The sequence below is a fragment of the Crassostrea angulata genome, chromosome 3, assembly GCF_025612915.1.
Source record: "Crassostrea angulata isolate pt1a10 chromosome 3, ASM2561291v2, whole genome shotgun sequence".
NCBI classification, from domain to species: Eukaryota; Metazoa; Mollusca; class Bivalvia; order Ostreida; family Ostreidae; genus Magallana; species Magallana angulata.
Window position 1 is genome coordinate 4,429,303 of NC_069113.1, and position 23,467 is coordinate 4,452,769.

At 30.9% G+C, this 23,467-nt stretch overlaps 1 protein-coding gene across 2 annotated transcripts; it reads left to right on the forward strand.

The window, feature by feature from the left end:
* Positions 1-290: 290 nt before the first annotated feature.
* LOC128176506 (usherin-like) lies at positions 291-21,661 on the forward strand. 2 transcript variants are annotated; one of them, XM_052842902.1, is made up of 11 exons: positions 291-485; positions 14,494-14,610; positions 15,454-15,519; positions 15,671-15,784; positions 15,949-16,053; positions 16,206-16,361; positions 16,710-17,051; positions 17,261-17,422; positions 17,854-18,244; positions 20,238-20,320; positions 20,599-21,661. In XM_052842902.1, the coding sequence occupies exons 1-11, from the start codon at positions 419-421 to the stop codon at positions 20,823-20,825; spliced, it is 1,830 nt and encodes a 609-aa protein (XP_052698862.1). In that variant the 5' UTR covers positions 291-418; the 3' UTR covers positions 20,826-21,661. The 2 variants fall into 2 exon arrangements, with proteins under 2 accessions (XP_052698862.1, XP_052698861.1); XM_052842901.1 differs by having other exon boundaries at positions 295-485; positions 20,232-20,320.
* Positions 21,662-23,467: the final 1,806 nt, after the last annotated feature.

A 23,467-nucleotide genomic window follows, 5' to 3' on the forward strand; every position in this document is an offset into this window, starting at 1 on the left:
ATAAACATATAAGAAAATACTACATAAAACATTATAATAATTTTGTAAAACAGTAGAATTACGCATGACAATAGAATGTTCATTTTTCAATGCTAAATGCACCTATAGATGGTTATTTAATTAAAAACAAATGCATATTTCAATAGATGAATTTTAACAAAATATGTTAAATTGTGGGATGTACTTCCTTAAACTTCTGACATAATCAACACATTTGATTATGGGGCGGAATGGGTGTCTTTTTTCCGGTAACGTCTTACCTCGGTTGGAATAAAAACAGAATAATACGTTTAAATGACATCCGCGTCCAAAATTACGGGGTTATCTATATATATCAAGTTGGTATTCCAAAACCTTATATATATATATAAAAGATACAGCGCCATGCTAATGTAGAATCTATTAATCCACTTAACCGATGTTGAATCCGACTATGAGACTTTTGAGTATTTTTGTTCTGGCATTACTGGTGATGTTTGATTTAGGTAAGTTGTTCCTTAGTTAGTTTCTGTTTGTTTGGTTATGATTTTTCCGCGATAAACATCATTCATAGAGATTAATCATTCATTTGATAATGGAGGACTTACTGTGAATGAAAGATTGTACACATTTGTAAATATTCATATGTTATACAAACTGTGTCATGTAATATTTTATTTCATTTTCAAATTGTCTTTCCTTATTATATTGAAAATAGCAAATGATAACAAATCTATATTTATCTCAAAATGAAATGAGACAAAATGATGTGATATTTATATGTACAGTATACGTACCGATTATTTTAGTGATGAATATAATCTCAATCACTCGCTTCATGTTAGTAAGCTAACGGGCTGATTTTATTTTCCAATTTCAAATGTGCTCTCGTACTTTGGAGTTATGGAAAAATTAAAGACACATAGTTGAAAGCCATTCGTTTCAGGTATGCCAGGTTTTGGTCAAGCAGATTGATTTGTCACTCTCGTTAAAGTTCTAAGATTTACCATGAACACTATAGTGATTCATGTTAGGTTTATTATAATTGGATCGATCAAATACTTCAAATATTGTACATGATCTTTATTTAATAAAAAGGGTAGAGAATGAAGACAGAATATCGGGTTGATAAACGAATAAACGCTGAAAAGTATCTTGTCAATTTTGTAGACATATAGAATGCATACAAAATAACTAAAGAGGGTGTGGCCATTTCAAGACTATAACAATCGTCTTCAGAAAAAGAGTTTTGCAAAAAGATAGAGATAATATTTAAGTAATAAGCAATCATTCTTTGAGTTTTATGATGTGATAATTTCGGTCAAGGCGTGGTCCAACAAAGCCGAAATTATCTCATCACAATTTTCAAAGAATGATTCCTTCTAATTTTCAGCAATTGCACGATTAAATAAGAGAATATTGACAATTTATGTGATTTTCTTAGATTTTAATTTTGCTTATCCTGCTTGCGCCCCAACAATACGTCATTTGAATTTATTGGACTGTACATTACAAAAAGACACTGAAAATTGAAAATCTTCAATTTTAAAGCTTAAGTATTTGAAATATTTCTTTTCTAAAGAACAGTTTATTGCCAAAAAATCATCTCTGAAATATTAAGGTAGGTCTGATGGAAAAGAAGATGGGGGAATAAGATGGCGCATATGCCCATTCGGTTTAGTGGTGAAATACAATTTTGAATTTATTTTTTCCCAAATAAATCTATTCTTTGCAACTTTGCAATGCAAAATTTCTATCTATAATTTGATAAGATAATTTTTTTTAAAGATAATCTTGATCTTATGATAATTAACCCAAAGTAGATGCAAAAATACACATACACGCACAAAAAGTTTATATTTTCGTGTGAAACACGTACTAAGTATGTTGTTAACTTTCCCTTACCCTTGCTTCGCTCGGCATCATATTTCAGAAAACTTGATAAAAGTTTACCAAAATATTCTTGTTATTGACTCAAGACTTTTCATTCCTGGTCTTTCACTATATAAAATGGCATCTTAAATAAGTGATTCATAAAAATAGACATATTACTTTTCATGATAAACTATACAGAAATTGTTAGAAAATCTTATTTTGCCACAAATTCTGAAACCATAAACAATTAAAATGATATTTTGAACTGCGAAATATTTGTTGTAATTTAGATGCTGATCTAAATTAAGATCACCGGGTAACATTGGTAAAGATGACACTTTATAACTGGAGTAACATGAATATACCGGTCACATTTATACATTTATACATTTATAATCTGCTATATGGATATATGAAAGAAAAATCTTAACATTACAAGATACTTTTGATTTATTGTTCTTTGTTATAGTTCTTTTAATTTTAGTACAGAAAGTGTCTGCTTATTGCATAATCTTTACAACAATATTCTCACTAAACTTTCATTTGTCCTTATTCTTGCCTAATCCAATTTTCCCTTCCTTCTCCTTATTTTATCCTGTTACTCTAGTCTTAATTTGTAAATATACATATAAGAAAATACTACATCAAACATTATAATAATTTTGTAAATCAAATTAGAATTACGCATGACAATAGAATGTTCATTTTTCAGTGCTAAATGCACCTCTGTAATAGGAAAGGACACATACAGGAATATTTTCTGCTATTAATCACTTTTAAATGTACGTAGGTTGTTCGGAAATTATTGAGACATTTACTCTTATTTCCTTGGGGAAAAAGAAAAATCCTTAAAATTGCACCAAAACTTACACCATGTCCATGGCATGATTAGATCACAAACTTACCGCAACGTCATTTTAACGCTTCTCGTTGATGTTTTAAACACCTAACAAACAAAGGGAAATAAGAATTAATTCTTCATGTCTCACCATTTGTTTACATTTCAAGATATCAACATTTGCATATTCTCTCCATTCTTGGTTTTTGTGAAGAAAAAAAAATCGGGTTAATTCTAACCGAAAGTCAGATTACTGTGAAATGTCTCTAACAGTAATTCTGTGTACATATTTTAGAATTGTTGTATTTTTGAATTGGTGTAGTTAGTGTGTAAAAAGTACGTAATATTTAGTCATTTTGTCGGAATTCTAGCAAAGAAATTTATGAAAAAAGACAATAAACTGAAGCTCTTTATCCCTTGCCATCGTATATTTTTTTCTTAAAGCAATTAGATGACCTGAAAAGGTTCTTTTTCCGAAATTTACACAAATTTGATGTATATTCGCTGCACCGCGTCAAAATTCAATATACCGTCGTTGTCAGATTTCTATTGCTTAGTAAATATATCTGTACCATATCCATATTTCAACTCGAACACTAGTGAAACTTAATCCAAAATTAGTCACAATAAATAGCAATATGAACATATATAATCTGATTTCTTTCATTACAAGAGGCCCATGGGCCACATCGCTCACCTGAGGAACAATAGGTATGATAAAATCAGCTTAATGGAGTCATAATACAAACTATCTGGACAATGTTCAATAATACATGTAGATCCTGTATAAATAAAATCCATTTTCCCCTGGATATTCTTATGTTTATAATCATTAGTCCCCTTTCTGACAGGATGATTTTATAGTCATGTCATATGTTGAGTATTGCAGTTCTCAAAAAGATCCTTAACAATAGTTTATACATCGGATATAAACGTACATCAAACTCTGAACCTTCTCGTGAGGCCAAAGAATTGTCCTGGGGCCAAAGTCTTAATAATTATAAAGAATCATCTGGCTGATTAGTTTCTGAGAAGATTTTTAAAGATTTACCCTATATATTCCTTTGTTAAACTTTGACCCCCCATTGTGGCCCCACCCTACCCCTGAGGATCATGATTTTCACAACCTTGAATCTACACAACCTGAGGATGCTTTCACACAAGTTTCAGCTTTCCTGGCTGATTAGTTTTTGAGAAGATTTTTAAATATTTACTCTGTTTATTCCTATGTAAAATATCGACCTCCCATTGTGGCCCAAACCTATCCCCAGGGGTCATGATTTTCACAAATTTGAATCTACACTACTTGAGGATGCTTCCACACAAGTGCCAGCTTTCCTGGCTAATTAGTTTCTGAGAAGAAGATTTTTAAAGATTTACTCTATATAATCATATGTTAAACTTCGATCCCCCATTGTGGCCCCAACCTACCCCCAGGGGTTATTATTTTCACAACTTTGAATCTACACTACTTGAGGATGCTTCCACACAAGTTTCAGCTTTGCCGGCTGATTAGTTTCTGAGAAGAAGATTTTTAAAGATTTACTCTATATATTCATATGTTAAACTTCGATCCCCCATTGTGGCCCCACCCTACCCCCGGGGGTAATGATTTTCACAACTTTGAATTTACACTACCTGAGGATGCATCCACACAAGTGTCAGCTTTTCTGGCTGATTTGTTTCTGAGAAGCAGATTTTTAAAGATATACTGTATATATTCCTATGTAAAACTTCGATCCCCCATTGTGGCCCCACCCTACCCCAGGGGGTCATGATTTTCATAACTATGAATCTACACTACCTGAGGATGCATCCACACAAGTGTCAGCTTTCCTGGCTGATTAGTTTCTGAGAAGAAGATTTTTAAAGATATACTGTATATATTCCTATATAAAACTTCCACCCCCCCCCCCCATTGTGGCCCCACCCTCAGGTGAGCTAAAAAGATTAAGTTTACAATACAATAAGTTGTTAAAGTTGGTTTCTGGAAGAACAGACTTTGAACATTTTCTTAATAAATATTGACAATTTTTTCACTTTTTTAATCTTTAGTTTTTAAGATCTGTGTACAAACATAGAATTGTGAGCAAATCTTTGTATCTTGCTTATAATTCGAAGCTTAACACTCAAATATGGTTAGTAAATAGAAATTGTAAACAATTATAAACACAAGAAACATGCACTATAACAAATAAAGAACACAATTTATTTTTTCGAAATGAATCATATATATATACATGTATATACCTACATATTTCCGTCAGCGATATCAAAAGAAAATGCCGAATTACCGATAGTAGGAATTGTATTTCAGTACCCCTACATCAGATTTTGCTTAATTTGCGCAGGTAAACAGTTAACTGTTTGATTTACCGAAGTATCTGTTTGAATTGATACGTAAAAATCACGAAATACCTGTAGACGATAGTTTCCAGGTTTAAAAGCGTAAATAATGAAAACGAAACGAAAATCCGAACAAGCTAACACCAACACACTTGTTTGATCCTTGTTGGAACAATTAGAAAATTAATCAATAAACAATAAAAACAGAGGGAAATGCACTTTAGTAAGTTGTTAATGCATCAGATTTAATCATTTTCGCAGGTAAACATTTACCAAAGTCTATGTTCCAAATACAAGGCGATTGTTTCCCAAGTTAAAAAGCAAAATGAAACGAAAAAATGAAAACAAACTAAAACCAACATCACAAGTGAAAATGACAACGCGTTGAAATATTTAACCTCAATTTACTTCACAATAATCGGCACCAATGTTATTTCCATGTTTCATAGATTATATTCGCACGTGAACTGTTGCACAACAAACTGCCAGCTTCAAACAAAGAACCTCGTTTTCGAGATGCGGTAGACTGGCGATGCCTGTCATAAGACCAGTCTATCGCAATGAATTGCCAGTCTACGATATATGGAATAACGAGCCATTCTTTATAAGTATTTTCGCAATTATCTCAAATTTGGAACAGAAATCGCCTATAATTTTTGCAATTTATATTTTCCTTTCCCTAAGGATGATTTATGCTAAATTACGTTAAGATTAACTCGGTAGTTCTTGAGAAGAAGATTTTTAAAAATGCACCCCCCTTTTTCTACAGTTTCAAGGTTTTCTCCGCTTTGAATACAGATCTGACTTTTATTTCTGCAATTTATATTCGCCCTCCCATAAGGATGCTTTGTGCCAAATTTGGTTGAAATTGGATAAGCGGTTTTAGAGAAGAAGTTCAAAATGTAAAAAGTTTACAGACGGACAGACGGACAGACAGACGGACGGACAGACGGACGACGGACAAAATGTGATCAGAATAGCTCACTTGAGCTTTCAGCTCAGGTGAGCTAATAAACTGTAAGTTTTCAGACACTTAGATAGACAATGGTTTAGTTTTCTTATTCTTCGAGTTTATGCTTGCGCCGGGTACCCGACCACCGATTTGTTTATCTACCGTTGTAAACAAAATATTAAACATTTTCTAAATATTACTTTGTTTAATTATTTGTTATGGTTTATTTAATGTTCATGCCAATTTTTACCCTAATTCGTCACTTAGAAAGGGAAATATCCATGTTGTTTCAATAATTTCCGAACAACCCTCGTATTCATATATTTCAATAAATAAAACTAGTTGTCAAATTAGACACAAAGTGAACAATGCTCAAACTTATCAAATATCACTCTAGTTTTATAGATGGTTATTTAATTAAAAACAAAAGCATATTTCAATAGATGAATTTTAACAAAATATGTTTAATTGTGGGATGTACTTCCTTAAACTCCTGACATAATCAACACATTTGATTATGGGGCGGAATGGGTGTCTTTTTTCCGGTAACGTCTTACCTCGGTTGGAATAAAAACAGAATATATTACGTTTAAATGACACCCGCGTCCAAAATGACGGGGTTATCTCTATATACCAAGTTGGTATTCCAAAACCTTATATATATATATAAAAGATACAGCGCCATGCTAATGTAGAATCTATTAATCCACTTAACCGATGTTGAATCCGACTATGAGACTTTTGAGTATTTTTGCCCTGGCATTACTGGTGATGTTTGATTTAGGTAAGTTGTTCCTTAGTTAGTTTCTGTTTGTTTGGTTATGATTTTTCCGCGATAAACATCATTCATAGAGATTAATCATTCATTTGATAATAGAGGACTTACTGTGAATGAAAGATTGTACACATTTGTAAATATTCATATTTTATACAAACTGTGTCATGTAATATTTTATTTCATTTTCAAATTGTCTTTCCTTATTATATTGAAAATAACAAATGATAACAAATCTATATTTATCTCAAAATGAAATGAGACAAAATGATGTGATATTTATATGTACAGTATACGTACCGATTATTTTAGTGATGAATATAATCTCAATCACTCGCTTCATGTTAGTAAGCTAACGGGCTGATTTTATTTTCCAATTTCAAATGTGCTCTCGTACTTTGGAGTTATGGAAAAATTAAAGACACATAGTTGAAAGCCATTCGTTTCAGGTATGCCAGGTTTTGGTCAAGCAGATTGATTTGTCACTCTCGTTAAAGTTCTAAGATTTACCATGAACACTATAGTGATTCATGTTAAGTTTATTATAATTGGATCGATCAAATACTTCAAATATTGTACATGATCTTTATTTAATAAAAAGGGTAGAGAATGAAGACAGAATATCGGGTTGATAAACGAATAAACGCTGAAAAGTATCTTGTCAATTTTGTAGACATATAGAATGCATACAAAATAACTAAAGAGGGTGTGGCCATTTCAAGACTATAACAATCGTCTTCAGAAAAAGAGTTTTGCAAAAAGATAGAGATAATATTTAAGTAATAAGCAATCATTCTTTGAGTTTTATGATGTGATAATTTCGGTCAAGGCGTGGTCCAACAAAGCCGAAATTATCTCATCACAATTTTCAAAGAATGATTCCTTCTAATTTTCAGCAATTGCACGATTAAATAAGAGAATATTGACAATTTATGTGATTTTCTTAGATTTTAATTTTGCTTATCCTTCTTGCGCCCCAACAATACGTCATTTGAATTTATTGGACTGTACATTACAAAAAGACACTGAAAATTGAAAATCTTCAATTTTAAAGCTTAAGTATTTGAAATATTTCTTTTCTAAAGAACAGTTTATTGCCAAAAAATCATCTCTGAAATATTAAGGTAGGTCTGATGGAAAAGAAGATGGGGGAATAAGATGGCGCAAATGCCCATTCGGTTTAGTGGTGAAATACAATTTTGAATTTATTTTTTCCCAAATAAATCTATTCTTTGCAACTTTGCAATGCAAAATTTCTATCTATAGTCAGTTTTTAATATATTTAACAAAAAATAAGAAAAAAAATTGTCGGAAATTTTGGTGGTATCGAACCCGTAACATAAAAACCCTAGATATATAAGGTTAGCATATGCCAGGTACTCTAACCACTGAGCCATTTCAGACACAACAAAATGGGCTTTTAAAATATTATGTGTGACTAAAGCCACGAACTACCGGACTTGTATTATTTTTTCAAAACGTTCAATTGTTGGGATACAAAATGATATTTTTAATGTATAGTTGGTCATCTCTCCACGTTTTTGTTGATTGAAATCGGTTTGTTTTCCAGTAGACCTTCAATAGATTATGAGAAAAATATGGAGCACAGACCCACTCTATAAAAGAAAATGCCTTGAAGTTTCTAAAAAATGACAGTATTTGCAGGTTTTGATACGCCTGTTTGAGTCAACATATTCCAAGTATTGAACACACCTACAGGTTGAAACCCAATGATTCGTTAAATATTATATTGTTTTAAATGATTTTTAAAAAACCCATCAGATTTATTGATACTTTAATTTTTCAGTAGCCTGTCCGACCACGTATGGGCATTTTACACGCCTTATCCACCCATCTTCTTTGTTGACAACCCAGCTTTCTTAATATAATTTTCATATTTAGTAATCCGTCAATAATCTTCTGTTTTAAAGTCAAAATTTAAAAGATAATGTTCATAACATTTGATGTGAAGTTAAGACTTTTTTCAAGCATAATGAAAACACACAAGAAATCGCCAAAAATATTTCAATGGCTGACTTTAAAATTGTTAGAATTAACTTTGTATATAGATTTTGAGGTAGGACAAACATAAAGGATAAACATGTATATCCTTTGAAATATTTTCCGTTACAGATGGTATTTGTGAACATAAACTTATCTGTCTAACAAATTATTTATCACAGAATGACACTAAAGAGAGGAAGGAAGAAGTTTAAATGATGTGTAGATGTTACTTTTGCTAGATTAATTTGATTGTAATACAATCCAATTAAAAAAGGGCAGGGTCAAAGAATAGCCGCTCTCCATTTATCAGTATAACTCTTAGTTAATCCACTTTATTACCTACTTGTTTTAATGTTTTTCAAATAGAATATTCTCTCTAATATGTTCATTATATCTTTTTTTAAGTGAAAAAAGATAATAAATGTAATGAGAGAGAGAAAACGAAGGAGTGTTCAATCTCGATTAAAAATCAAGAGTATTGTTCAGTTTCACGGCTGTGTTTTACAAAAAGCTTGCGAAAAGTCGTAAGAACATAAATTTACAGATATACATGGAATAACTAAGAACATATTACATTTAATATAAATAAAAACGATTATTTCACATCTGTATCAATTTCTGTAATGACATTTTACTGAAATGAACTTAAAAAATAACGAGTATTTTTCCCAATTTAGTCGCAAACACAAGGTCTTTAATTACACAGGACCCATAAAGGTAATATTAACTGTTAAAAGAAATTGAAAAATAAAATGTTGATATTTGTTTTCATTTATACTTCAGTAAGTTTAACTATTGCTATCACAATTTGGAGTGATTTTATTTGAAATAAAAATGAATCCAAAATGTATTGTAAGAGGTATTTCATTAGTATGTTTGTAAAACAGCATTTATGCATTTAAATGATTCTTAAAAATAAACTCTATAGTATTTTTCATGAGGAAAAAATCAGAACAGACACTGCCCTTGTGTGCCATTTTATGTTACGTTACAAACAAATAACATAACTTAAGATAACATCAGCACGTTTTGATTCCAAATAATACATATCATACAAGAGACAATAGGGATTCCAAATAATACATATCATACAAGAGACAATAGGCTATCAGTTCCTTCTTACTGCACAATAATTATTGCATATACGGATTTACCTTGGAAAAAAATGAGTGGTGATCAAATGTGAAAATTTAAAACGCTGTTATTTTTACCGATTGCCAAGTTTAGATATTTTCATCCGACCCAATTAAATATGAAAAATTATCCTACGCTAGGGAAAGATCAACTTAAAACTAGATTTGCAGCAGGAAATAATCACTGAAATTCTTTATGATAAAGTCACGATTTGTTTTAGAATGCAATATTCTATGTGATAATATAAAATCACGTTTTCATTCAATAATTTGAAACTCGACATTTATCTGTTTATATGTAAATTTTTTGAAATTAAAAAAGAATATTTGTTATCTCTAAATTGTCTTGTTTGTTCTTTTTAAAATAAGTTAAAATTTTTGAATTATTTTTTGTTTTGTTTGTTTTGTTATTTTTTATACTAAAATGTGATTGTCTTGTTTATTTCTTATACAAACTACATTATATATCTACAAATGTTATTTTTAGACTAAAAAAGATCTTTCATTTCAATTCCTGACTTAAACCCTCTACTGCTTGTACTTGAAATGATAAAGACATTTATTCAATATATGAAATCGAACCAAATTATTCTTAAATCGAAAAGTGCTCAATTGCAGTCTAATTAAAAAATATTGATGAAAAAATACTCAAAAATATCACGATTTCATTTTAAACTAACATCGGACAACAACAAAATACATATACCCATCGTTAAAACTATAAAATCATAGAAGTGAAGATATACATAAACGACCCAACATATACATTTTGTACGCAGACAGTGGAAGTTGATTTTTGGAAATCATATGAAGGAAATTATTTGAAAATAATCTTTTATTTTGTCTTTTAGATAGTATACATTCTATCATGAAAAAAACCTTTTTTGGGCCACCTGAGTCATTCAGGTGACCCAGTAAAAGTGGTTTTTGTTCCTACATGGCCAATTCTCTCTCAATTAAATATGCATCATCTTTGGGGTAAGGGGGACATAAATTATAAATTTTATGACTTCTGCAAAAATGGTCAAAACTTGACAGACAGTGATTAGTTGGTATTACTTTATAAAGAATGTTAATCGGACTTTGTGGAATTGGCATATAGTGTGGCCTTAAAAGAATGTTTAACAAATTTTATTCCATTCGCAGCTGTAAACTTTTCTCTCTTAACTTTTTATCTTATCTGACAGTGGTTTTTCCGATCTCTTTTATATGTTAAAATTTAATTGATGTTTTACATATTAGTTATTCAGTGTTATAGTAGTTTAAATTTTTTTTTATATTTTACAATTGCCCAAAGTTTCAAAAAAAGTAATCTGACTAAGTGTAAGTTAGATCTTTTGTTTCGATATAATTATTGATCTTATTTGAATCACAATGCTTCCTATTGTTGTTAGATTGTTAACCTTCTTATCAATTTTGGAGTATAAATGTTTTGTAACTTAAGATCAATCATTTTCTCGAGGTATAAGATTGTATTGATCTAATCTAGCTTGTTCGCTTAAAGACTCTTAAAAAAACTCTGATTATTCTAAAGCTATAATGTAGCTTGTTTGTTTCCATATTCCAACAACACAGAAAAAAGTGTTGTAATGAAATTTACAATCAAATCCATATAAAGTTCAGAAGAGAAGAAAATTATATAAGTACAAGCAACCAATCAAACAAAAGAGGATAATATCCAGTAAGGATGATTTTAAAATGATACATATAGACCTATAAAAAACTACACAAACCATATTGCAAACAAAAGAACTGCATAAAAAAGCTAACACGTGAACAGTTAATTACTTAAAATGTTGAATAAATCTTGAAATTCCCAAAGAAATGATTATCGTACTTTATAGATAAAAGTTGTAATCTTTTAAGAGTCTTAGTCTCTGTTTTGTGAAACATATTTAAAAAGAAGATTCTTTATCGATACATAAAAATTGTTTTCATGTGTCAAAGCACCGTATTATTTTTATTAAGTACGTAAATTATCGTTGTTGTCGATCGGTAACATATACATGTATATCAGATCAGTCATTTTTTCCTTTATATACATGTAGATGAAATGTTGCTAGAAAATTTTAAACATCCGATGTCAATCAGTGCAGCCCGTACTCTTAATGAAACTTATATTGTCAATTTTAATCAACTTAACACTGCTAAATAATTAAGGAATAGTATCTATTCATACAAAATTTATTGAAAGTACTTTAAAAAAAAACCCTGTATTAACGGATGTCAGATTTCTTTAAGATAAATACAATACCTTTGGAATTTTAATCTGTGCATATGCTTTCACGGTTTAATGTTGGAAATTGATATCCTAGTTTTTCATGTGTATATTTCTGATAGGGGAAAAGTTGGTTTCATACTACATTCATTGTCCTTGTTTGAGTTTGGGTATATCATAACGCCGTTACAATCCATCGATAGTTAAAATATTGAGATGTTGCAGTCATAGGTATAGTACACCCCCCCCCCCCCCCCGGATTAGGAATTTCAAGATTTCGGGGGGAAAAATTTGGGAATTTTTTTTTTTTATGGCTTGTTAAGATATCTGAGGATTAGTCTACCCCCCCCCCCCACTTTCAATTTGGTTCCGACGCCACTGTATTGAATATATGCGCGATGAGCGAGGTAACAAAACCATGATCAATACAAACGAAAACAATGAATGATATATCGAGGTACTGTCTCAAGCTGTTGCAATTAAAAAAGCAGGGCATGCATCCAAAATTTTCAGAAAAACACATGCTTTAAATTATACAGGTTATATTTATGACACCTCGCAGATATTTTAAAATAGCCAGAATACGTGTCCCTAAATTAAGATAAGTATTTATCTACTATGACTTTCTGTATTCGATGGAGTTGGTGACACACATTGAATAAGATAATTTTAAAATGGCTTTAGTATGGATTATATACTTACAAGTATATACAGGTAAGTCATATATTTACAATTTTATAAAGGTTTCAAATTCGTACAAATAGGTTTATCAGTTTAAGTTGTACTTTTAAAATTGATAAATGATATTAAAACTGTTACCTCAACATCGCATTTAATCATGAATACATTAAAATAACAAAATCAAGATTTTTGTATCAATTTTAGTGCAATTATGATATTTCGTTTTTTAAATATCATATCACAAATCGGTTTCCCAAAAAAGAGACTGAATCAAGTAATTATAGATATATTAAAGCTATAGGGATGGATTTTGTCTAGGAAAATGGAAATAAATAAGTAAATGGTCGATGTATATATTGTAAACCGAGAGAATTGTGTACGTTTAGGTTGAACGAAATTAATCAAAACAACGGCAAACAGCAGATGGCGAGAATTACATTTGTTTCAATGCTTGAAGCCATTTTCATGACCGATAAATCAATTAAAAAAAAAATTTACAAATCAAAACTATGATATCACGACAAAGGATTTAAGAACAATTGATGATTTCATTTTCTATTAATTCAAAACATTACAAATATTTCTTTGTCTTTTGTTCCATAGAAGTTTAAATAAATTTATAATAATAAATAATGGTCAAGTAAACATTTTTTCAGCGTCACGTTGATGAATGTACCTTTTAACTTTTTTTCATGAACTGTAGGGTTTTACCGGTATTAATAGGAATAAAAATCCCATGTCTATTATTAGACTATTAGTTCATTATTTATTAATGGTACATGTATATTACAGCAGGGATCGTTCAAATTGATAAAATCAAATGTTACAGGTGTTATAATAAGGACATAAAAAGTCATGTCTTATCTCAAATAAAAAACATCATACATTTTCATTGCCATACTTCTTTTTTCACATGATTTAAAAGACAAAGTAGCACTGTTGTGTTGAGTCCAGTGGATAAGAATTAAGAATTAAGGAATCATTCTTTGAGTATTATGAGGCAATAATTTCCGTCGGGATGTGGTCAAATCCAATAAAGCCCGAAGGGCCTTTTGATAGATTTGACCACGCTCCGACCAAAATTATCACCTTATAATATTCAGCGAATGATTCCTTATTACTTATATTTATATCATTCCCAACATTTACAGTTTAAAACAACATTTTAAAACCACTATTGTTTATGTAGCACATGCTATGTATTACTACGCTGCGCAGCCAATACCGTTTATCGGTTATGCTATAAGACACGTCCATTTCGTGTCACTCATCTTTAATGAAATTATTGGGTTAAAGGCTTCAAAACTGATTCGAATTGTTATCACAGACAAAGACAGTTGAAAATGTAATTATTATCACAGATAGACAAGTTCATCTTATTTTGCCTCTATTCCGCTGACTAAACTGCCACTTGTCAAAACTTCTAAGCTGTTATTTTCATGAGCTTAACAGTTATTTTTCAATGTTAAAACGAACTTTACATGAAGCAGTTAATAATTTCTAAAAGAAATAGAGATAAATTTTTTTCACAAATAACGTAAGCGTTAGTTGACCTTAAAACGATTCAAGTAAACACACACAGTGGCGAATGTAGACAGTGGAATAATAAACCATGCAACATGTTTATATTAGGTTTGTATGAATTTATCAGTGCCTGCTATATTTTTAATTTTATCATTATTTTATTCATAGCCTTTGCCTTAATCTGTGGAAATAAAGAATACGACAACTCAACAGAAACATGTTGTAACGGAACTGTGACGTCAAAACTCAATTTAGATAACTTATATTCAATTGAGTGTTGTAAAGGTAAGAATTCACACATGGATACCATAACGGGCAAGAAATTAATAAGGTGGCACGGGACAGTTCATTGTAGGCAAGGGATGCATGTCTTCGGAACTCTGTAACTAGAATTTCCTCAGTTCCAATTCAGCACAAATACCTTTAATTTACTCTTTATAAGGCCAATCACCAATTTCTGAAAAAAATTACTAGTCAAAACTAGTCAAAAATTCTCTACATACTGGTCTTTATGAGATTTTGACCCTTTCATATATTGCTAATTTTTCATGATTTTTCAGCTTTTGAGACCTATCCCAGCTAATTCCCTGCAGAGGGTTGACCTTCCGTACCGCGTCAAGTTGCACTATCACATGTCATAAACTTACCAGTGTATAGTTTACAATGTCCCATCCACCTACTTTTTGTGTTATTTTACCTCCAGTCTGTAATTTGCAATTTCACTGTGTAAAGTCAACACAACAGTCATAACCGCAGGTTTCGCATTTTACTTCTGATTCTCATGTATCTAACATATGGGGCCTACATATTGCATATCAATTTCAAACAGAGACACCCCTCTACCTAATGATAATCATTAAAAATTATTTCATGAATTTTAGCAACACTCATAAGCCTTCAAGTACAGCAACTCTCAATTTTACAAAAATATTGAAAATTTATCCGAAACTGCCCCTTGCTACCTTAGAAGTGAAAAATATTAATGGCAGTTCAAAGGTTTAAAGTTTAATTGTTGTTTTTTTTCACAATGTTTAGTATGCTAGATTTAAAATACGTAATCATTATATGTTACTTTTATACTATACAATTTATGTGGTTAAAAAGCAGACATATTTCTACAAAACTTAGATCAGACTTATGACACGAGATGGAGTCTTTGCTGTGATGGTGTCCTCCACACTGACAAAAGTCCCGGTAAGGATATACACGTATCTGTTTTGTCATTTCTTTTAAACTTTTTAATTTCTAAAAGTAAGCACATAATTAAAAAAAAGAAGTTAATTTTAATTTATTTCTATTTAATATAAAATGCCTAAATTAGTACATCTCTGAAAAAAAATTGCAGACACGCATAACTGCAGTGGGACGAATGTGTACCGTCTAAAACAGGAGAATGGTAACTTATTAACTAACAGTCATTTGGACAGAACAACAGTTTCAGATGACACTAAAGCAAAACGTGAGTGTTATACGATTACTCTCGATATTTCTCCAAGAATTTTTACAAACTTTTCACATTATATCTCAAATTCTGAATATCAAATCGCTTATAAACCTAGAAAATTGCGTGTGAGATTTTGTTGGACAGATGATTGATAGATCAAACATTTTTTGAAAATGTAGGGTTTCTGAGAGTATGCGGTGTTGCAAACAAATATGACCCTAAACAAAACATGTGCTGCAACGGAACCTTGTATCCATTTAATGTTGACATTTCATGTTGCGACAGTAAGTGGAAAATACATCTCGAAATACTTTGAGAAATCAAATGATTAATGAATGATGGTTATGTTTTAATCAAACAAGAAATACTTAGATGAAACGTTAATTAGTATAGAAATATTTTATATCATTAAAATAAATCCATATTTGTATTTTAGACGCTGTCTACAATAAAAGAACCCAATTATGCTGTGGAGGACAACTAAGACCTAGATCTGTGCTCAATGAATCAGTGGAGTGTTGTGGTACCAGTCCATACAATAGTAAAGAGAGTTTGTGCTGCAATGGCTGTCTCTACGAAAACAAAAATCCAGGTATAACATATTTTTAAAAGGGGATATTCAAACTTTTCTTAGAATGCCCTCTAGCATAAAAGAACAGAAAAACCAAAATGCTAATCTCTACCTCAATTTTATATAAAAATATTTTTAATACTATGTATAATGCGGGTAGAAATAAAATTTATTATCTTAGATACAATGGCAATTAATTGTTATTAAATCTCAAATATTTTACAAGGGGGTTAAAAACCTCCTTGCTTTGTCTAATGATTTAATTGAAAATGATGCACAATAGAATACAATACCTATGTAACTAACAATCTGTTTAATACAATTCCTGAACATAAAACGAATTCATCAGTTTAATAAAATTAATTTCAGAAAAATACCACTGTTGTGGATCGAAGCCGTACACATTTTATAAAGACATGTGCTGCAAATCCGAAGTGTACGAATGGTCCGATAAATCTCTCTGCTGTGGAAATCGTACGTACAATAGAGATTTACAGTATTGTTTTAACAAGCAAGAGATTTTGGACATACACGAGAGTAAATGTAATGGAGTCAAATATGACACCAGAGAGAGTGTATGCTGTGGAGACACCACCTTACATCCGTACAGCAACAATCAGCGATGTTGTGGTTTTGAGATATTCGATAGAAGGTCGCATGACTGTGTATATCACCACATAGTGACAAAAGGCAACTCGTGGTGTAATACCGGTATGTCGTAACACAGTTTACGTTAGTGTTATATATATATATATATATATATATATATATTTTTTTTTAAATGATGTTCATATTTAGGAAGAAAAACAAAGATTAAAATAAACTTATTTTCATCACTTTTGAGTCCTTTTATTTGTTGCTGCTGCTACACACATAACACAATAGTATATAAATGTTGGTCCTTGTCTTGTATTTTGTAGAGGGGGAATATAATACCACGACACATGCTTGTTGTGAAGGTCATCGTAAAGAAAAAACCGGGAAATCGTGGCTTTGCTGTGGAAAGGACATGATAAACTATAATGTAGAAGACTGTTGTGGAGGAAAGATCTTCAACATAAGGAACCACCAATGTTGCAGTGGTGACTATTCCGTTCTTCATATTAGTACTTCTACATTCATATTTTGTATATGCCTGTCAAATCTCTGTAATTTTGGAGAAATTATTTTCTCGGCTGATATAAAAGCGTTAATCTTCAAATGAAATTGATTTTTTATAAGCTTGATTTAAGATTTTCTCCTCACGATTCAATTTTCATCAGACTATTTGTGTACCTATATAGCAAAGGAATGTCCAAAATTAAAACCTTGTTTTACTTTATGGAAATAGAAAACGTTTCAGACATAATATATTTTTAAGTAGCAAAAATAGTTTGTACGTTGTAAACTAATTTGCTTAGCAAATAAAATTCATTACAAATATAGCGTTATTTGAAATTTTATTTCCAATATAAAGTTCGTGTGCAGCGTTAAAAGTAAAAAAAAAATAGCAATTGTCGTTGATTTGTTATAGGCCAAATTTTAAAAATGGAGGACGTGTGCTGTTCGGGACAAAGATTAAATCAAACTACACAAGTATGCTGCGGTAAAACCCTTTTCAGAAAGCAGGAAATTGTACAAAAGAGTGCTTCTTATCATGACAAGTGTTGTCCAACCCTTGGAGGTGGGGTGTCCTACGACTCTGTGAACTTTGTTTGTAATTATAACGACACAGTTGTAAACAAGTCGCTGCTGGATCCATTATGTAAAGGACAGAGATATGACCCTAAAAAAGATCTTTGTTGCAACTCCAAATTGTTTAAAAATGCGTTAAAAAAAGGATGGTCATGCTGCCATCCAAGTGCTTCTATCTACAATTCAAAAAAGCATGTGTGTTGTTCTGGTGTTCGAAAAAAGGGAAAGAGGTAACAGAAAACATTTGTTGTATTAATTTTTTTTTAGATTAAATCATACAGCAAGGGAAATAAAACTGTAAACCTAATTATACTTTTACTCAGAATAATAACGTAATATAATTAATCCGGTAGCAACTATTCAGTTGGTTAATGGTTAATTATGACAAAGGATGGCTTTTGGAAAATCACCTATACTAATTTTTTTAACCGGGTTTTCCAACGGAAAAATCCGGTTATTGAAATGGTGAAAATGGCGAGTCGGCGGTCGGCTGACAAAATGATACCCTCATTGTACGGATAGCTCCTCCTACAGTTTTTTGAAGAGAGGAAGTTGTTCTTTTGCATATCAATTGTACATATATCAGAGGTGTGCATATTGGTAGGAAAATATTGCTAGAAAAAATACCAGCTTGTGAACGTAGTCATTTTTTTGGGCAAAATATTGCATATAGGACACCCTTATTGTACGGATAACTCCTCGCACAGTTTTCAAGACAGGAAGTTGTTCTTTTGCAGATCAACAGAGGTGTGCATATTGCTAGGATTTTTATTTCTTATAATTTATGAAAAAATAGAAGCATTTGAACTTAGTCATTTTTTGGCAAAATATTGCATATAGGTTACTCCATTTCACTGGATCGGTAGGTAGTGTTTATCAATTCAGGGTTGAGATGGATTATGGATACAGTCCACATAAGGGAAAACCCGGTTTGCTGTCACATTTTCAGCTTTTTACTTGTTCATTTAAACTATTTTTGAAATTGTTAAACATAAAGGTAACATTGATTTAATGGTTTAAAATACATATTAAGGACGTTGTTTACTCAGGGTTTGAGTTCTCAAATCCGGATTGTGAAAAAGTTCTATCTCATGAGTAAAATTTGTTCTAAACACAAAAGGTATTTATGAATTATTATTGAAATAACATTAAATATTTTTACTTAGTTATGGAATTAGGCTCAAGGAAAGTTTGACATTTAGCAAAACAGAGGAAATTCGGACTAAATTTTTCAGATTTTGTTTTCCACTAAATTTGTTTTGCTCGTACTTTAATATACCTTAAAGTTAAGATTTTATTTGTTAGTCAACATAATTTTGCATATTTTCTGTTGGTTTTATCTCACTTTTTCGTTTAGATAATAGTATGGCATATATTACAAAGATATTGAAAAATGCTTAAAAATGATAAAAGACACCATAACTCAAAATTTTGATCATTGACCTAATATAAACTTTATGCAAGCAGAGAAAGGTCAATATACTTAGTTTAATACTATAAATATTTTAGCCTTATCATCATTCAGTTTTTTGTTATACTGAATCAAACATGGGTAGGGATTTGAAAACTGATAGAGGAAATTCGGACTTGAATATCTTTTAAAATTGTGAATGAAAACTTAATACTTTAGATCTATTTAATGTCACTAACATTCATAAACTGTATTTCATTTGTTAAAGAGGTGAGCAATTTGTATTATTTTCACAATTAAGAAAATCTCAATCATAGTGTAAAATTTTTAGAGATTTTTTTAAAATTTTCCAAAAATATTCAACGGCCATTAACTCAAAAAGTAGGTCATTGACCTACTTTTTTGAAGTGAAGAATAACACTACCATGTAAGGTCTACAACACATAATAGATGGTTTTTCATTATCATCAGTGGAATTTTTTATCATTCTGAGTAAACGTCATCCTTAAGGAAAACTCTGAACAGTTTTCCCTATTGTGAGCTGGCGTTAATCTTTTAGATTTGGCATTTAATCTTTCAGAAATGAACGAAATTACAATACGATTTTTTGCTCGATCTTAAAAGCAAAAGTTTTGCATTTTAAGTAAATCAATGATACATATTTTAGTACAGAGAATTTTGAAAATAAAATTATCGTGTCATTTAAGTACTCGAAAATCGACTATGGCTCATATAATATTATTATTGACTTGGAAGCTTTTTGAAAATTAAGTTTAATTGGTACATTAAATAACAATGGTTTACAGTTGCAGGAAGCCAAGGAATCGTATACGATGTCCGCGTAGATGCAAGCTCAAGAAATTGAATTTGAAGAGATATTGCAAAAGATTTCTAAGTAAGCGTATTTTAAAGTTGCAGCTAGATGTAGGAAAATAAAAAGAGTTTTTAAATTCATTATTGCTTTAGTACATCAATTCGTCTTTAACCCTGTTAAATTGCTCTGTGTTGTATGGGTTATATAAAAGCATTAGAAAGGAGCTGCTAAATAAAAAAAATATTTTAAATGATCGCCAAAAAAAAAATCTTAATCTTTTTCTAAATTCTAATTGCTAGGGTAAATTTGAGACAGCAGAGCATATAACTAATGTAATTTCTTAAATTGTTACATTTCAGGTAACACAGGTCGTTTTGAAGTAATACGAAATATAAGAAGACTGATAAAGCGCAGTAAGTCATGCCGCTGTGTGTACGCTGAGAGACAGAAAAAAGCATGTAAAGGCAAACAATGTGTTTCAATTAAAAAAGTCATTGGAATTTCAGTGGAAGAAGAAAATACTACTACCCTTTATATCAAAAGGAAAAAGGAAAATTTCGTTAAACGTGTTTGCAAACAGGTGTAGTCAACAAAAAAAAGAGCAGAACTCTTTAAAATATCTTTCTAACTAGAGTATTGCAATGCAATATTTGAATTCTGTGTCGTTGCATTTAGTAAGGTTTTTTTTATATGTTAGATATGATACACTTTATTTAAAGTCAGCACGTAGATAAAAAAAAACCCACAAGCTCTATTGAGCTTTTGACTGAAATTATTAACAAACAATGTAATTAACAGTATATAAGCATGCAGCACTATAAACATAAAATGACATCACAATATTGCAGCATAAAATTACATGAATAAGACAGCATATACAGGTACCTGCAAGACACGTGTCAGATGGTGGCACAGTCATATTTAAACGATATATCTGAAGAAAGGTCATGTATAATTTGAGAACCTTTTTCTGACCTCCATGGATGGCAGTTTTGCTTTGTGTAATTATGATTCAAAATATAAAGGGGCTTTAGAAATTATTAGGAATAAAATGAAAGGCTCTTTTACAAATATTTTTTGGGATTTTTTCTTTTAGCAAAATTGCCACACGAGAGGACAGAAGTTAAAATTTGACGGAATAAAACTATAAAATAGGATGGTTGTGTTTGCCCGAGTTAGTACTGAACCGATACGTTTTAAAACATTTATTTTAATTGTCAGGCAGCTTTTTTGCAAATATTGCAATATGAACATAGCATTTAAGCATAGAATCAATATCAATACCTAATAATTTAACGGATTTTTCATTGTGTAAGATATTAATAGAAGTGTTAAAATCCGTTTGCTGGCAGGCCAAAGTATTGCTTTTTCATAATGGTCCAATGACCACTTTATAAAATCAAAAATGTGATTATAAAAACATTTAAAAGTAATGGCCCAAGACAAAAGTTAGAAACATAACTTTTTTGTAGAGGTTGGACAGCACTTTTTAAAAAAAATGTAACGTTCAATAATTAATATTGTTCAATTTATAATTTTGTTATTCATTATTGTGTGTGTGTTATTGTTTGTGTGCTTGTGGTGGATGAAAGGGAAAGGTGTTTTGACAAGAAGTAAATTTAAAGATGTTTGAATAAGTGTCAAGTTTATTTTTATTTTGACATTGTTTGTAATATTTATTTATTTAATTGATGTCATGTAATCTCATTATCAAAGCATTTGTCACCTATTTTCTTATGGTTTTTATTAACATTGAGATATTTATTTTGTTTTGTTTTTTTATGAAAATGATGTTCTAAATGTGACTAATTAAAAATTGAAAAGAAAAAAGTGTCATATCTGTATGATGAACAACACAAAAACAGCCTTGCAAGTAAATTGTTATCTGTACCGTTTATGTCTGTATACACCGTTAACAAATACATGTTGTTCTTCATGAATAACTTAAAGCAATATGAGCTGTATTTTTTAGAATTTTATTTTGCTGCAAAAACCTGCTAGTATGATAAGTCTGCATATAACTTAAACTTTTGTGATAAATAAGGTTTGAAAAAATCATTAATTTTTGTCAAAGGAAATATTTCTCTTATAAGGAATATATAGCAAATAAATTTTTGTACAGGACGACAATAATTCAATTTTGCTCCAAATAAGGCTTCTTAACGGCCTTTTCCACAAAAATATGGCTAACAGAAATTTAAAAACCATGATATTTTTGTCATTTAAGTAGAAAAGAACATTTTAGTAAAAAAAAAATTCAACATGAAAAATGCAGCTCATATTGCTTTAAAAGACAAAAATCTTCTATTTTTAGCTCACCTGAGCTGAAAGCTCAAGTGAGCTATTCTGATCACATTTTGTCCGTCGTCCGTCTGTCCGTCTGTCCGTCTGTCCGTCCGTCCGTCTGTCCGTCTGTCCGTCTGTAAACTTTTTACATTTTGAACTTCTTCTCTAAAACTGCTTATCCAATTTCAACCAAATTTGGCACAAAGCATCCTTGTGGGAGGGCGAATATAAATTGCAGAAATAAAAGTCCGATCTGTATTCAAAGCGGAGAAAACCTTGAAACTGTAGAAAAAGGGGGGTGCATTTTTAAAAATCTTCTTCTCAAGAACTACCGAGGCAAATTCAACGTAGTTTAGCATAAATTATCCTTATGGGAAGGAAAATATAAATTGCAAAAATTAAGTGGTAATTTTGTTTCAAATCGAAGTTATTACGAAAATAATAATAAAGGAAAGGCGTATTTCAATCGGGCTCGGCATCCGGTAAAATGGGTAGGCAAGACTTGGCCTGGGCAAAACAAAAGATTGGCAGTTATTAATCTGTCAATCTCATTAAAATTTCAGGATATTTGATGGACTAGTATATTTGTATTCGCTGTAGATATTGCTGCAAAATAATGCGTATTTGGAATTGACAATTGCCGATCTGCCCTGGCATTTATTTTGCCACGGCCCGGGTTTGCATACCCATTTTACCAAGACTCGTATTCCATACTTCTAAAACGAGGTTCTTTGTTTAAAGCAGCCATGACATTATACGAAAAAGGGTCGATCTGACTATGATGAATTTGCTTGTTGTGCAACAGTTCGCGTATGAAGGGAAGTTTTGAAACATGAAAAATATATTGGTGCCGATTTTGTGAAGTAAATTGAGGCTAAATATTTCAATGCGTTGACAGTTTTCACACATGACGTTGGTGTTAGCTTGTTCTGATTTTCGTTT

Excerpts from the sequence above, each read along its gene's own strand:
- LOC128176506 (XM_052842901.1), top strand. The coding sequence starts at position 419 with ATGTTGAATCCGACTATGAGACTTTTGAGTATTTTTGTTCTGGCATTA. Across the intron at positions 14,611-15,453 it reads TTCAATTGAGTGTTGTAAAG|ATCAGACTTATGACACGAGA; the intron begins GTAAGAATTCAC and ends TACAAAACTTAG. Across the intron at positions 15,785-15,948 it reads AGATGACACTAAAGCAAAAC|GGTTTCTGAGAGTATGCGGT; the intron begins GTGAGTGTTATA and ends TTGAAAATGTAG.